At 39.6% G+C, this 13822-nt stretch overlaps 2 protein-coding genes and 2 non-coding genes across 4 annotated transcripts in view; all 4 read right to left on the bottom strand.

Annotated features, from left to right (window-relative positions):
- cpne7 (copine VII) overlaps nt 1-4986 on the bottom strand; it is a 52361-nt gene extending 47375 nt beyond the window's left edge. The window contains exons 1-2 of the mRNA XM_043244670.1: nt 4862-4986; nt 2264-2814 (exon numbers count right to left, since the gene is read on the bottom strand). Of these exons, the coding sequence (XP_043100605.1) occupies nt 2264-2542 (279 nt within the window). The 5' untranslated portion in view covers nt 2543-2814; nt 4862-4986. The remainder of the gene's footprint in view (nt 1-2263; nt 2815-4861) is intronic.
- A 4664-nt stretch (nt 4987-9650) lies between these two features.
- rpl13 (ribosomal protein L13) lies at nt 9651-12816 on the bottom strand. The gene is made up of 6 exons (XM_043244671.1): nt 12778-12816; nt 12128-12243; nt 11901-12042; nt 10945-11118; nt 10594-10650; nt 9651-9859 (listed from the first exon to the last, which is right to left on the bottom strand). The coding sequence occupies exons 2-6, from the start codon at nt 12229-12231 to the stop codon at nt 9701-9703; spliced, it is 636 nt and encodes a 211-aa protein (XP_043100606.1). The 5' UTR covers nt 12232-12243; nt 12778-12816; the 3' UTR covers nt 9651-9700.
- LOC122349833 lies at nt 10706-10786 on the bottom strand. The gene has a single exon (XR_006251526.1). It is a non-coding gene; the product is annotated as a small nucleolar RNA MBII-202 (small nucleolar RNA).
- Nucleotides 11180-11266, bottom strand: LOC122349834. Its single transcript, XR_006251527.1, has one exon. It is a non-coding gene; the product is annotated as a small nucleolar RNA MBII-202 (small nucleolar RNA).
- Nucleotides 12817-13822: the final 1006 nt, after the last annotated feature.

Genomic DNA, 13822 nt, shown 5'->3' with positions numbered 1-13822 from the left:
TGTCTTATCCACACTGATGAAACGGCTGCAGAGCATAACCATTTTTTCTTCCTACACTGCTCATCTTTGTGCACCGCTGCTCCTTAATTGTACTGAAATATGCAGAAAACTGAACATTTAAATTTTGAGATGCAAAAACAAGTGTCCCTGCATTTAGTCTCAAATGGACTAAGATGGAGCACTGTTTTTATCACCTGCACATGGAAATATGCATGAAAATCTGAAGTGCGACGCGTATGAATTATGGTAATCAGTTGTTTCAAGATACTCAGCTCATGACGATTGTCAAACAAATCTCGGAAAACAAAGTGCACAATAATATCTCAATAGCTTATTCTTTTTTTCTTTTCATGCGGCCGCTCTTTATGGAATCTTTTGAATGCAATGAACTCTGAAGCAGGGTGGCATCCTTTGCTTTGTTCGCTGTGATGTTGAACGTGGCACAGTTGTTGGAATAATGGGCCCGGGATTAAGATTTCATCCTTCAGCCTGACACATTGCTGCAGACAGCTTCGCAGCTTTGCCGAGCTGTCTTCAGCACCACTGCTGTGGCTCCAGATAATTTTTTTTTTCTTACGCTGACTGCTTTGATATGGGGGAGAAAAAAAACCACCAGAGTGGCCGCTCTCTTTGCTTCAAGCGCCCTTTCCTGCTGTGTGACAATTCCCTGCGCCTTGGTTCATTCCAAAAAGTGCCCGCTGCCCCCACACACATGCACTTTGAGCGGCCCAGTCAACCTTCACAGTCAAGCCCTGCTATCTCAATGTCAGCTGAAGGCATAGTCTGAAGTTATACCCATCCAGCAATCACTAAAGCTAAAGCTTAGACCTAACACTTAGACCCGTTTAACTTCTAATCACTAAAGAGCAGAAAGAGAAAAAATGGATACAGTGATCCTGTAGCACTACAAATATTATCATTTAAAAAATACAATTCAGATGTGTTTATTTATGATTATTTATAGACTGATATATTGGCCGGAAGTGACAGAAATGAACTTTTCTATAAAATGGATCGCTGAATCATCCCCTTAGTCGTTTCATTAAAAAAAAATCCATTCAAATAGGAAAGAAACACCAGTGTATATTACTGTGGCTTTGTTTGAAACTATTTGCCAATGCCAAAATAGAGCAAAAACCACACTATTGACAAGATTGTGCCTTGAAAGTAACTTAATATTAACTTTACAATATATGCAAATAACAAAAACTATTTTTTGGCTCATATATCTTTAATTTTGGGGACACTTTTGCCTTAAAACCTATAAGCCATGTCCATTAATAAGCCATTAATTAGTCATTTGTAAATAATCACGCCTCTCAATAAATAGTACACATTTCCTGTTTTTGGATATTTTAGGCAGTACATTTTGTTTACAACAAAAACATTAAAAACTAGCCATTTTTAAAAAATGTCTACATTTATTCAATATTATCTTTATTAAACGTTATGGAAGAGCTGTTTCCAGTGTGGAATAAAAAAAATGGTAAAAACAATAAATAAATAAATAGTTGTTTCATTATAAGTTGCAATTACTTTTTGTATTTTTTATCCCATGACGAAAACAGGTGTCCATATAAAGTTTATGTTTACCATTTGGTTTTTGCCACTTCGTCTATGCATTTTTAAGCCTGTTTAGTGCATAATAAGTGAGACCAAAAGATATTAAAGTGCCCCATGATGGATTTTCGAAAACGACCTTTCATGCAGTGTGCAACAGAGCCCTACGTGAATGAAAACACTGTAGCGAATTAAAAAACACTAAATCTGAAAGTGCTCCGTGTAGCATCTGAATCGCTGAAATTTAGTTTTTAAAAGCAGTCCCAAGCCGTTTCATGTTGACATCAACATGAATCATTAGCATATTGCCCGCCCACTTGTTACACGCACAGACTTGGTTTAAATGAAAATGCTAATTCATTCTTCGCCACTAGGCGCTGCTTTTGTAGCTCGCAAACACTGCTGTAAATGACACCGACCAATCACCAGAGGATTTTGGAAAAATGAATCGTTGAATGAATCATTTGGGAGTCGCTGAACAAAAAAGATCAAAGTAAAAGCATATTATAAGATAGTGAAAGTGTCTTTTGACCATGCATGCCAACTTGTTGTTTGGGACTCCCAAAACCGAAATATTAACCTTTAATTACCCACAAGAGGGGCACTTTAACTGTAGCCAGCAAACGGCCCTTCAAACATAGCTCGCAAACGGCAGTTAAAACCACTACTGAGACTAAAAGGAGAAAAAAACAGGAAAACTCACTTCAGTCCATTGACCTTGGTTCTGTACCATGAGGATGACGCAGGGGTCAGACTTATTGAGCGTGTCTCGGTCCAACAGGGACTTGCAGGAAACACGCAGCTCCACCTTGGAAACGCAAGCGGCAGGGCCTCCTATGCCAGCCACCGGGGACGTGGCTTCCTGTGAGTCACTCATCCTGACAGAGAGTCGAGTGCGGAGGGTCAGCCGGAGATGGGAGACGGCAGTGCCAATGGGCTGATCTTTAAAAGCCTCAGTTTGATCGAAGCAGGACTCTCCCATGCAGGGAGTCTATTTTTAATGTGACCTTGTGTTGTTTCTGCGTATGGCAAAGGATGTGGGATGTCTTAAAACATATCTGTCAGTTCGACGTAAAGTTCTCTACAGAGAGACATCTCTATGTCTGATTCGCTTTAGAGGAGAATGGGCTGCTGGGAGTGGTTCAGATTTAAAGGGATCAAATGGGATGTTGTAAATCAGAGATGTCCATTAGCATTACAACAGCAAAATCCCAGACGAGATCTTCAGTCGACAGCCTCTTCCACAACAGACTCCTAAGTGAGAAAGAGGCATGTGTGGGTAAGGAACATCAGGATGCGCTTTCTAAATGTACTTTTAACATCCAATAAATGGTCAAAAGCGGCGAAACCATTGTCAGCACAAAACGTACAATGTACACACGGTTAGGTTTCTCATCTAAGCAGCTATATAAAACGCACAGTGGATCACGTGAACATCCATGCGTTGGATTTTCTTACTTAGATTTTGCAACGGTTGAAGTCAGACAAGCATATCTGTTGTGATGACCGACAGAAAGCTGAAAGTGGCTTACGTGTGAGCAGTGTTTCAACTCTACAGACAATGGCAAAGATTTAACCCATCGTTTTCAAACGCTTTAACGCGACAGTCAGAAGATCTTGCTCACTGGACAAGTTTTACATTTACGGTACATTTGCATTTTAGTTATTTAGCCTACGTTTCAAAGCCACATACATATAAAGACAATAGAAGCAATCAAAATCAACAAAAGAGCAATATCATGTGAGTGCTATGACAAGTTAGCCCACATGTAGACATGTTTTTTTGGTTTTTTAAGAAAACAAGTAGATAGAATATAAGAAAAAAAAAGAAACATATAGGGGTTTTTTTCAAAGAAACAAGTAGATATAGTTGACAAAAGAAACCTAGTGTAGATTTCTTAATATTTTATATTGAACATTATGTTGAAAGCATTATATTTACCTGTATTTCTATTACTTAAATGTACAGATACTTTAATAAAGTCAAATTTGAAGACGGTTGACTTCTTTGTACAGTTACACAGAGAAACACAATTTTTAACTCTCTTTACATTTTCAACATTTTCCGTAAACAAGTGTGAAAAGTAACGGAACTGTTTATCGGTCGATGCTCTGTGACTATAATACTAAAACCATCGTCGCTACAGCTGAGGTGCAGCTCACCCACGGCGTGTTTTTTTCACTGCGCTGCTCTTCCTATGTTTTTACGTAAACTGACGCGGTTTATTCTTTTGCGTCGCTTCGCGCGTGACACCACGTTCAAAAAAAAGTCAAAAGAAATCCATCGCATCTCTGTTATTTCACTGTGTTTGCATCCAGCTCGAAGCAGGCGCTCGGATTAACTTGCCATCTAACTTTGCAACACGTCTAAATCAAACTTTGTCGTTACAAGACCCCTCGCACCTTTTGATTTTACTTCCTTTATAGTGCTCAAGCCCTATAATTCACATTTGGATATCGCACAAGCAGTAACGTTAATAGCCGGTTTGATGTAGGCTACTAGATATCCCCCCACTGAAAGCTGAAATCGACAAAAGCGACGCGTAAACGTATCGGGCAGCGTTGCGTTGCGCTCCGGCGCGCGCGGCTCAGCGGCACGGATCACTGACGGCTCCTCTCACATCTCCATCCACTCACTACAACCATCCTAGCGAGGAAATCAGCGCTGCCACTCAGCTTTCTTACACTGTTACCTCGTGCGTCTGAACCAGCGTTCGTTTCAAATGCTTAACATTTGAAACCGAGTTGAGAATCACAGGCTACGGCGAATAAATAAACGCTATCACTAGATCTTCGTGCAATTGGCGCTCGTGGGCTACTGCGTGACTGAAGGGGACATAGTTTTAGCGTGCAACACCAATACGCCAAACTTTTCCCGTTAAACGCAAGGAATCCAGCGCACATCATCTTAAACAAAATGATTCATAGATTGCATTTCGGTCCTGTAAACTTAATCTGGCTCCTGTGCAACCCAGCATTTGATTAGCAGCTCAATTAACCCCCAGTGCATTTTATGCGATCTATTATTGATCAAACTCTCGTGAATATTATCGCGCGTAATTCATTTTTATTGCATCCTTTACCGATTCGCGAGTAAAGACATCACGTGTAAACAACCAAACGGTTTGTCCCTAATCACAGCTTAACTAACTACACTCCGTATGCAAAGCAGCATATGGGTTGATGGTAGTAATAATTATTATTATTAATAGTAATAACAGCAATAATTATCATGCAAATTCCTCGACGACTAACAGCAAACGTAATCTAGTAAGTCTAAATAAGAGAGCTGGGTTCTCACCTGCTGTTGCTGCTTCTCTTCTCTCAATGTGTGTGTGTGTGTGTGTGTGTGTGTGTGGAGAGAGAGAGAGAGGCTGACACATGCCCACCGCGCGCGCTATGGTTCGGCTTTGCCGTCATTTTGCGTCGAAGAGCTACATTGGAGTGAATTTAAGAGCCTCAGCTGAAAAAAAGTCAGTCACTGACGTCAGTTTAGGCAAGAATCGGCATCCCAAGCTTGAATGAATGTACAGAAGTAATTCATAACCTATATGGGAGCCGTTTAGAGACCTCCATAGGCTGATAGACTGATTTCATGGATTGCACGAGGCACTGTGAAATTCCGAGTTTGCTTTTTATATAAACTCTTAATAATGTGGTTAGTGCGTACAGTTTATAGACACTGCTAGCCTCAAGGTCACGGTTATTAGTGAAACTACACTAACTAGGCTGTCATGGTTGACATTTCCTCCCGGTGCAATGCACTTCCTAAAAGGAAAGTTTTTAATTTAATATTATAACATTTCTAAAGGTGCTTTTAACCACATTAACTAACTTCTGAATTTCTTGCTGTATTATTATCAGATGTGACTCCCACCTGCAAGTAGCACATGTCTATTTGTAGCAATAGCCAACAAATCAGTGCATGGGTCAAAATGATATATTTATTAATTTTACGCAAAAAGGTCATTAGATCATTTTCAATGAATATATTTGCATTTCTTGTAAATGCATAAAAACAAACTAAATTTGTGATTAGTAATACGCATTGCCAAGGATTTCATTTGGACAGGTGATTTTTCCAGATATTCAAATACTTTCATATAAATATTGTCCTGTCCTAGGAAACCGATGGAAAGCTATCTGCTCAGCTTCCAGATGATATACGTCTCAGTTTGAAAAAACACTGACCATGACTGGTTTTGTGGTCCAGAGTCCATATAGGATTCAATCATTTGTTCAACTATTTTTATGAAAGGGACTGACCATACACCTCACCAATCTGAGTGCATGCAACATTATTAAAAAAACGATCTACGTATTGTTTTGTTCATTATTTGTGTATATGTGGTGCGGAAAGCTTAGTAATCAGGATCTCAGAGTAATGTGAGTGTGGGAATGGAGTAGTATTATCCTGACCACACGAGCGAGATGTTCAAGGCTCTAGAGTTATTGAGATGCTTTTATGTTATTGGCTGATGCAATTTTTTTCTGATGGCATAATGGCGCGGTGGTGTAACGATGAAAGTGGTGAAACTAGCATTGACTATTCTTGCGCGTTATTACTAAGATAACTAACGCAATCATTCAGAATCTGACCAGAGTTTTATTCTGGGGCTTTTAGACGAAAGTGGTCCTGAATAATTGTCTTCACAAATACAGACAAGATTTTGAGATTAACAAGAAACGGCATTCCCTGTTTAATTGCGGAGAGTTTCCTGTCATTTGTTTAGTGAGCAGGGTGGATGCATGTGGACAGGATATAACATAAGGGCTGTAAATCAATTAAGAAGAGTAATTAACGGCTTATAGCTGCCTGAAGCCATACCCAGAAGTAAAACGCCTACATGTATGCATGTAACAAATGCCATTATTGTGTTTACAGAACGTTTTTCATCCCACCCACATTTTTTTTTTTAGACAGGACAGTTACACCAGTCAGAAAGTCGAGAGAGAGAGAGAGAGAGAGAGAGAGAGAGAGAGAGAGAGAGAGAGAATGGAAATGGCTTCATCAGAGATAAAGTGCTATTTAGCAAAATCGAACTTTGTGGCCACCGCGCTGATCATCTCAAACAGGCTCTGCTAATTCTGTCCGCCTTTATAAGAGAACATCAAGAGCCACTCCATCAAAAACCCTGGTGAGAAGGACTGACGGTACAGGGTATCCATCAGGAAGAGGAAACACGTTTGCTTAAATGTGTCGTTCACCCCAAAACGAACATCTGCTGAAGATGTGCTCTCAGACATCCAAGATGAAGATGAGGTTTGGAGATCAGATTTGGAGAAACTGCAGTGAATGGGTTCAAACGGCTTATGAGATTCACAGTAATCCACACGACTTCGGTAAATCGAAAAGTTGTTTAAAAAACCCCAAAACAAAACAAATCATCAAGATGTTGACAACAAAACCGTTGCTTTCTCCCGTCAAGTTGAGCGGAATGCATATGATCATCTTCTTAAAATAAATATAATAAAAAAGTATTTCCCCAAGACTACTTTAAATATGTTGATTAAGACTTATAGGTACAAAAGCCGTCACTGAGACAATTTTGTACCTATTAGGTTCAAATATCTAAACTTTAAGCACTAATATGTACCTTGAAGATACCAAAATGGACCGTTTAGGTACAAACATGTACCTTTTGAAAAGGTACCACCCCAGTGACAGCTTGTGTTCAGAGAGTGTACAAATGAGCATTTTGTACGTCTGTCCCGTTCAACTGAACATCAGCATGATAAAATGTTTATCTTGCATAGCACTCTAAGAACATGTTCATTTAAAGGTTCCTCACACAGGTCTATCTAGAAACATAGCGTGCTGAAGAACCATTCTTTAATGATCCTGTAATGAACCTGTAACTGTCCAAAAAAATCCTTTTAAATCCACCTCATTTTTAAGCACTTTCTTCGACAAGGAAGCTCATGAGCAAGGCTTCCAGCCGATCAGCCACTAGGGAAATAACGAGAAAAATAAATTGCACTAGTAAAACTGTTTACGCCACAAACCAGTGCATCAATAATTAAGATAATACATTAAAATAATACGGTAAGACAAGTATCAAGCAGAAAACCTTACATTTGTGCAATATTTTTCTCGAAAATGTCTTGCATTTACATGACCAGTCACTTTTGACACGCTCTCCGTCCACAATGGCTACTTTTGGCCTTCACGAACATCGCTTTTATTTAAAAAAATCAAAGAGTCAGACTAAGACTCTAAACTCATTTCTGCTTTTTTTTTTTCACAGAAAGAAAGAGAATGGCCCTCATTTACAGTAAAACGCTCTTATATTGAAGGATGCAAAGACATCAAATGATTGTTTTGAAGATATTTCACTGGAACTTGGCCTTCGCTATACGTATTTTATTTCAGTACGCACTTATTCATGTTCAATGTCACGTTCTCTTTAAAACCCTAATAGAGTCTAAAAGGTATTATAAGACCAGGCACATAGATCATGATAATATATACTTTCAAAGAATGTTTTTTATTGACCATATTTTCAAAAACAGGTTCTATTAAACACCGCTTTTTTTTTTAAGCGTGTGGTTTAATTTGATATAAAACATAAACGGTACCTATTTTGCAGCGTTTTAACGGGCGGTCTAAATTAACTCTTTCCGCCCTTACCACTGACAAGGGTAACTAGGACACACTCTCTAACATCTTATGTAACCTCATACGCGATTATCTCCCCACTCATCTCCCCCGGGTCAAGATATTTTTGGTTTATCGATCCATGTGTAGGTTTTCATGGAAAAAATCCCAATGGTTCATCGATTGTGGACAGCCCCAATTATAACGGTCCCTTTACTTCACTTATAATTGATTTGGGCCACTTCAGCTTCAGTTTCAGCGACACTCGGCACTGGAAAATGTACCATTACTCCAATCATTCACGGTCGTTTCCACACTAAACCGTCTGTGTGCAAAGGCCTCAGAGAAACGGGTTTATCAACAGGGCACACAATACGGGCAAAGACAGCACCAAAACACAGCCCTGACAGGAACCGAGATATGCATTCTCCTGCTCAAACTCACACGCAGCATATGATGATGTGGGAATGCAATGTTTGCATAATACACCCACAGTCCATTCATCCACCAAAACCACCGCCGGACATCACCACTTCACCCACAGGGCAGAAAATGCTGGCATTTATAAGCATCGAAACAGCTGAGCGAATCAGACCTTCTTCGGTGGACACATTTTTTAAAAATGTCTTTTTTTTTTTTTTTTCTTCTCCACCCACACATTGACAATCAGCCGTCTTCGGTGTTGTTTGATTCACAACGTTCTGCACAAAACATCTCTAAAGAGAAGCGTATTCAGGATTGGAAGGAAATGAGTGTCTAAATGATTCATTCTTACTCTAAATTTTGGGCGGACCGTCCCTCACTAACTCAGGCCTGGAAGAATCGTTTGAACGCTGTCCTCACTCACATCCAGCTTTTAATAAAGTTAGCAGTTATCTAATGAAAAAAAGTTATTGCTAAATCATGTGATTAATAAACCACTCAGAAAAGTCACAAGATCAATAAAGGTAAACACTGCCATCTTCTGGTGAACATTGAAAAAAGGCATTCTCACTCACCTATAAGGTTTTTTAGTTGTAACACTTTCATTGTTTATTTTGAAGCTTTATTTTTTACTCCAAATTCACTTTAAAAACACACTTTATTCACGGAGATGACAAGTGTTTTAACCAAAAGCTACTAAATATTCAGCCAACACAGGTTTGTTGGGAGTTGTGAGTTTTCACCCAGAGCAGTTATCACCGTCCTAATAAATAAACCTGATAAGTCAATAACTACACAATCAATCTCTTATTTACACTGTGCATTTTTCCTGATTATGTTAGATCTGCAAAGGTCTCCAACTCCGTAAACTTGTGAAAACTAGTTCTGATTCTAACTGAACCTACAGAAGACACCTCTGACTGACCACTGCTTTCAACATATGCCTGTGATTACTCAATTCTGCAAAAACAAACCAATTAGGGAAGAGAGAAAAAAAAAATGCATACCATAAACATCTTAAAAGCTGACAAACCTATGCAGATTTTATCCAAGAAACGACTCTTTTTTAATTTTTTTTTTTTAAACATTTATTTTTTGACAGTTCCTTACAAAGTCGTTTTATTTCTTCTTTTCGGGGTCCTGCTCGGCGGCCTCCTTCGCCCTCTTGGCACGGATGCCAAACAGACGGGCGTTGGCACGGGCCATACGCAGGCTGGCAAAGGCCTTGAAGTTCTTCTCGTCCTCGGAGATCACCCGGGCCTTCTCTCTCTTGTACGGCTGCAAAAATAAAAATAAAAAATTTAGTTGCAGGAAAACACATCAAGAGTTCCATAATAGTTTGCTTTTATTGCCCTGAGTATTAAAGGTTTTCTGAAAATAAATGCATGACTTAAAGTAAAAAATGTCTCGAAGCAAGTTAAGGAATTAAAATGTCAACGTGAATGTCTGAAAAGCTTAAAAAAAAATAAAAATAAAAATAAAATAAAAATCTGCTAATGATTCAAGAATTCAAAGAAACCAAGATTTAAAAATTTACATTTGTAAGTTTAATTTTGTTCAGTATCACGGAGGAAAAAAAGTAGACACGCATCTACAAAATGTGCCCAGATTTAATTAGATTTTTTTGGCAATACAACATTCAATGCCAAAATATTAGCATCTTAATTCATGGCCATAAATTAAATCCTCAGCTTACTGTGAATCAGTGATAGCTGACAGCTTACATAAAATGAACAGGCTAAATATCTGGACCAAGCTACGACTGGTGTTTGACTGGAAGTGATACTGGCGACAAAGGCATGTGGGCCAATTAAAAAAAAAATAAAAGGTTTACACTATTTTCTAATATACGAGAAGTAAACAGACATATCCAATACAGATTTTTTCCCCCAACAATGACCTGAAGATGGATGTTTTCAGAATTATACTAAATTAAACTGTCAGTATTGAATATATTAACAGACCTCAGAAATCTGTACCAGTTATGATAGTGTATAGGACAATATACGTACGTTTTTGATGGGCATGATAGGTCCAGTAAGCTGTGTAGCCATCTTGAGCTCCTCCTCCTACACACAAAACAGTGTCAGACCAAAAAAACCACACACTACACTTCTGAATAAGGCTAAAGAGCACGCAGTCATCAGCTAAAAAGGGTTCAGAAGTCATCAAGGATGTGCAGAGATTCCGGAGAAATTGTCATCATTTGACTGCAAACACTGAAGCTGCAACAAACCGCACTTTAAACCAGTGCGCATTTTAAATATGCATTGAAGGCTGTGATTCAGAACGCATAAAGCAGCTCATTTAAAAACATTTATCCCAAGAAAGGTCAGCGTTATGAAGAGAGGGAGGTCACTTACGGTGCTGTCTCCCTTCTTGGGCGCAGAAGCCTTCCTGGGGAAGATGATGAGTTTGGAGCGGTACTCCTTCAGCCTCTGAACGTTGTTCTGAAGAGACTCTGTGGATCGGTTACGCCGGCGAGGGTCAACGGCGATGCCGATGGTGCGGGCCACCTTCTTGTTGATTCCTGCTGCCTGCATAAGAAAATCACAGAGCGACGGGAGACGTGAGACTGGGTCGAAGCTGGAACTCATAAACTACTTCAGCATCAACAGTCATCAGCAAAAAGGGTTCAAAAGGAGGTCATCAACAAAGTACAGAGATTCCGGAGAATTGTCATCATTTGACTGTCTGAAATAATGGATAGTTCACAATATCATCATTTTCTCGCCCATCCAAAGTCAATTTTTCGAGAGGATTCTGCCCAATCACTGAAAGTCCAGGTAACAAAAACAGGAAGATCCAAACAAGAACAACGCGTTGTAAAACGAACCACATAAAACGGTTTAATCCAAGTGTTTTTGAAGCGATAAGATTGTATCCCTTCATGTGAATGAACCTGGTCTTTTTTGGATAAATATGTTAAGGTCACCTGGATTTTTAAGAGAGGGAGTTTCCTTCAAAGTTTCAAATGCTAACCAAAGAGCGAGAGCGGGCAAAAAGACGATTTTCAGATTTGCGACCCTGGAACACAACACCGGTTTTAAGTAGAGCAGGTATATTTGTAGCAATAGCCGTAGTGACCATAAGGTCACTGGTGATTATCACCATATAGATTGTTTTGCAGATTCAAGATTTTCAAACAGTTGCCAAATACCGTCCTCTCCCAACAAGCCATACGTCAAAGCTTATTTATTCAGCTTTCAAATAATGCATAAAAAAAAAAAAAACCTTTATGACTGATTTTGTGGTCCAGGGTCACATTTGGGGAACCAACTCGTCAAAAAAAACCTCAATAACGCGTGTTAAACCTCACCTTCAACTCCTCCAGGGTGAACCCGCGTCCGGCACGGAGCTTGTTGTGATAGCGGATGGTCGGACACCTGACCGCCGGCCGAAGAGGTCCAGCAACCGGCCTCGGAGCGATGCGGCGAGCCTTCGCCTGACGGGCCTTTCGTCTAGCGAGAAACGAGCGAGACGCATTTAAACACGGCGACGCTTCGCGCGGAGCGATAAAAGCCTGTCGGGAGGGACTTGCGTTACCTGCGGAGCTTTCTGGCGGGCTGGTTGAACCAGGTGCGCACTCTCTTCTGCCAATCTTTATGAAAGTGAGGGTTCAAAATCATGCCATTCCGGCTGGGAGCCATGGTCGTTCACTCCTGATGTAAAACAAACGGTACAACATAAGCACGGTCTCTCCTGCTCCACGTTCACGTACAAGTCAGCGTGAAGTTAGCGTTTGTAACTTTACTAAGAGCTGCACACTCGTGAAAGCTAGTAACACGCCTTTGCTAGTGTTATTAAATCTGCACCTGAGTCACAATGCTAGCTGGTGTCATGCTTGTGGTCCCAGGCGCTAAAAAAAGACGGCAGAAAACACGCGCCAGGAAGCGTTTATCTGAATCTAGGTTTTATTTGAGTTTTCGGACGCTGGAGTGTTTCACGAGGGTCTGTTTTAACATTTTAAACTGATATTCACCCGAGCACACGGGGGTATGGAGAGTACGAAACAGTACTGGGTCCTAAAACGGCCTTTTTATCTCTCGGTAATGTATAATACTGGCAATACAGCCAAGTCCGCGTAGGAAACAAATACCACTTTAAGGCAGGACTGCTTATGTTATCCTACGATAAACAGTTCATAAGGATTAACGCGGATAAACTCGATATTTAGCCGGAATAAATGCACGTACCGTCTGTAGCGGAAAATGGCTGAAAAGGAAAAGGAAATGACAACGCGGGGTTTTATGGGAAGTGCAAAAAAGAGCCAATAGGAACGGCTGATGTGCCGGGTCTACCGGAAGTGTGAAGCATTTTTGTGACATAATAAGCACGTGGACGGACATACATTAAAAGTTCGACAACTTACATTATAATAAGATTTTTTTGTAAGTTAATAGTTAAGGACTACCGTAGACTGTAAGTGAAAACGTTACTGATTTAACGCTACGAACTTTTTTAACGCATACGTAGTAAAATCGAGGATTAACGGGTTGCTGAATAAAACCATTTAAAAAATCAAATAATAATGAAACCACTTTAATGCACTGCACTGCATTAAGTTAAAATCTCTCCATTTAGTGGCATAAGGAAAACTTTTATCAATGTAGAAAAAAAGAAAAGTAACATTTGTATGCAGAGAATTTTTGAATTTGAGTAAAAACTGTTATAAATTGGCCTTCTTTAGAAGTGAGCGACTAGAAAAGTGTTCAGCCACTTTTGAAAATGTCTAGCACTTCTATGGGACTTGGAAATTTTAAAAACTCTTGAAACAGTTGTCTGTGTTCAAATAAGATAATTTCACAAACGACCATCGGGCGGCGTTATAAAGTATCCACACACGGAAAACACGGTAGCCTATATCTGGAGCACGTATGCTTTGCATCCTAAAGAACAGCAGTTCTCTAAATGAAGAAGAAAAAAACAGTCAGAGGTGCATCGGTTATGTTTTGTTTTGAATTATTCTGTATGTGGAGTGCACTCTATGGGAGTTTTAACCAAAAACACATATTCATATGTGAAATCCTAAAGGTGTGTGTGGTCATTATGTAACACAAATATACACAATATACATTTGCCTTCTGCAGTTATGTAAAAGATAAGATCAGCCGTATCTGATTTGCTGGTTGCATCTCATAACAAAAAAAAAATCATAGAAATGATTACTAATCAATGTGTGTGTGTGTGTGTGTGTGTGTGTGTGTGTGTGTGTGTGTGTATATATATATATATATATAT

The sequence above is a fragment of the Puntigrus tetrazona genome, chromosome 7, assembly GCF_018831695.1.
Source record: "Puntigrus tetrazona isolate hp1 chromosome 7, ASM1883169v1, whole genome shotgun sequence".
NCBI lineage: Eukaryota > Metazoa > Chordata > Actinopteri > Cypriniformes > Cyprinidae > Puntigrus > Puntigrus tetrazona.
Note: the sequence above shows the minus strand (reverse complement) of the source record. Positions and strands in the feature narration are given on the sequence as shown.

Bases quoted from the DNA above. Each gene is read 5' to 3' on its own strand.
- rpl13 (XM_043244671.1), bottom strand. From the start codon at position 12,231: ATGGCTCCCAGCCGGAATGGCATGATTTTGAACCCTCACTTTCATAAA. The intron at 12,043-12,127 runs GTAACGCAAGTC...GTTTCTCGCTAG, and splicing joins CCCGCCAGAAAGCTCCGCAG to ACGAAAGGCCCGTCAGGCGA. The intron at 9,860-10,593 runs GTACGTATATTG...TTATTTTTGCAG, and splicing joins CTATCATGCCCATCAAAAAC to CCGTACAAGAGAGAGAAGGC.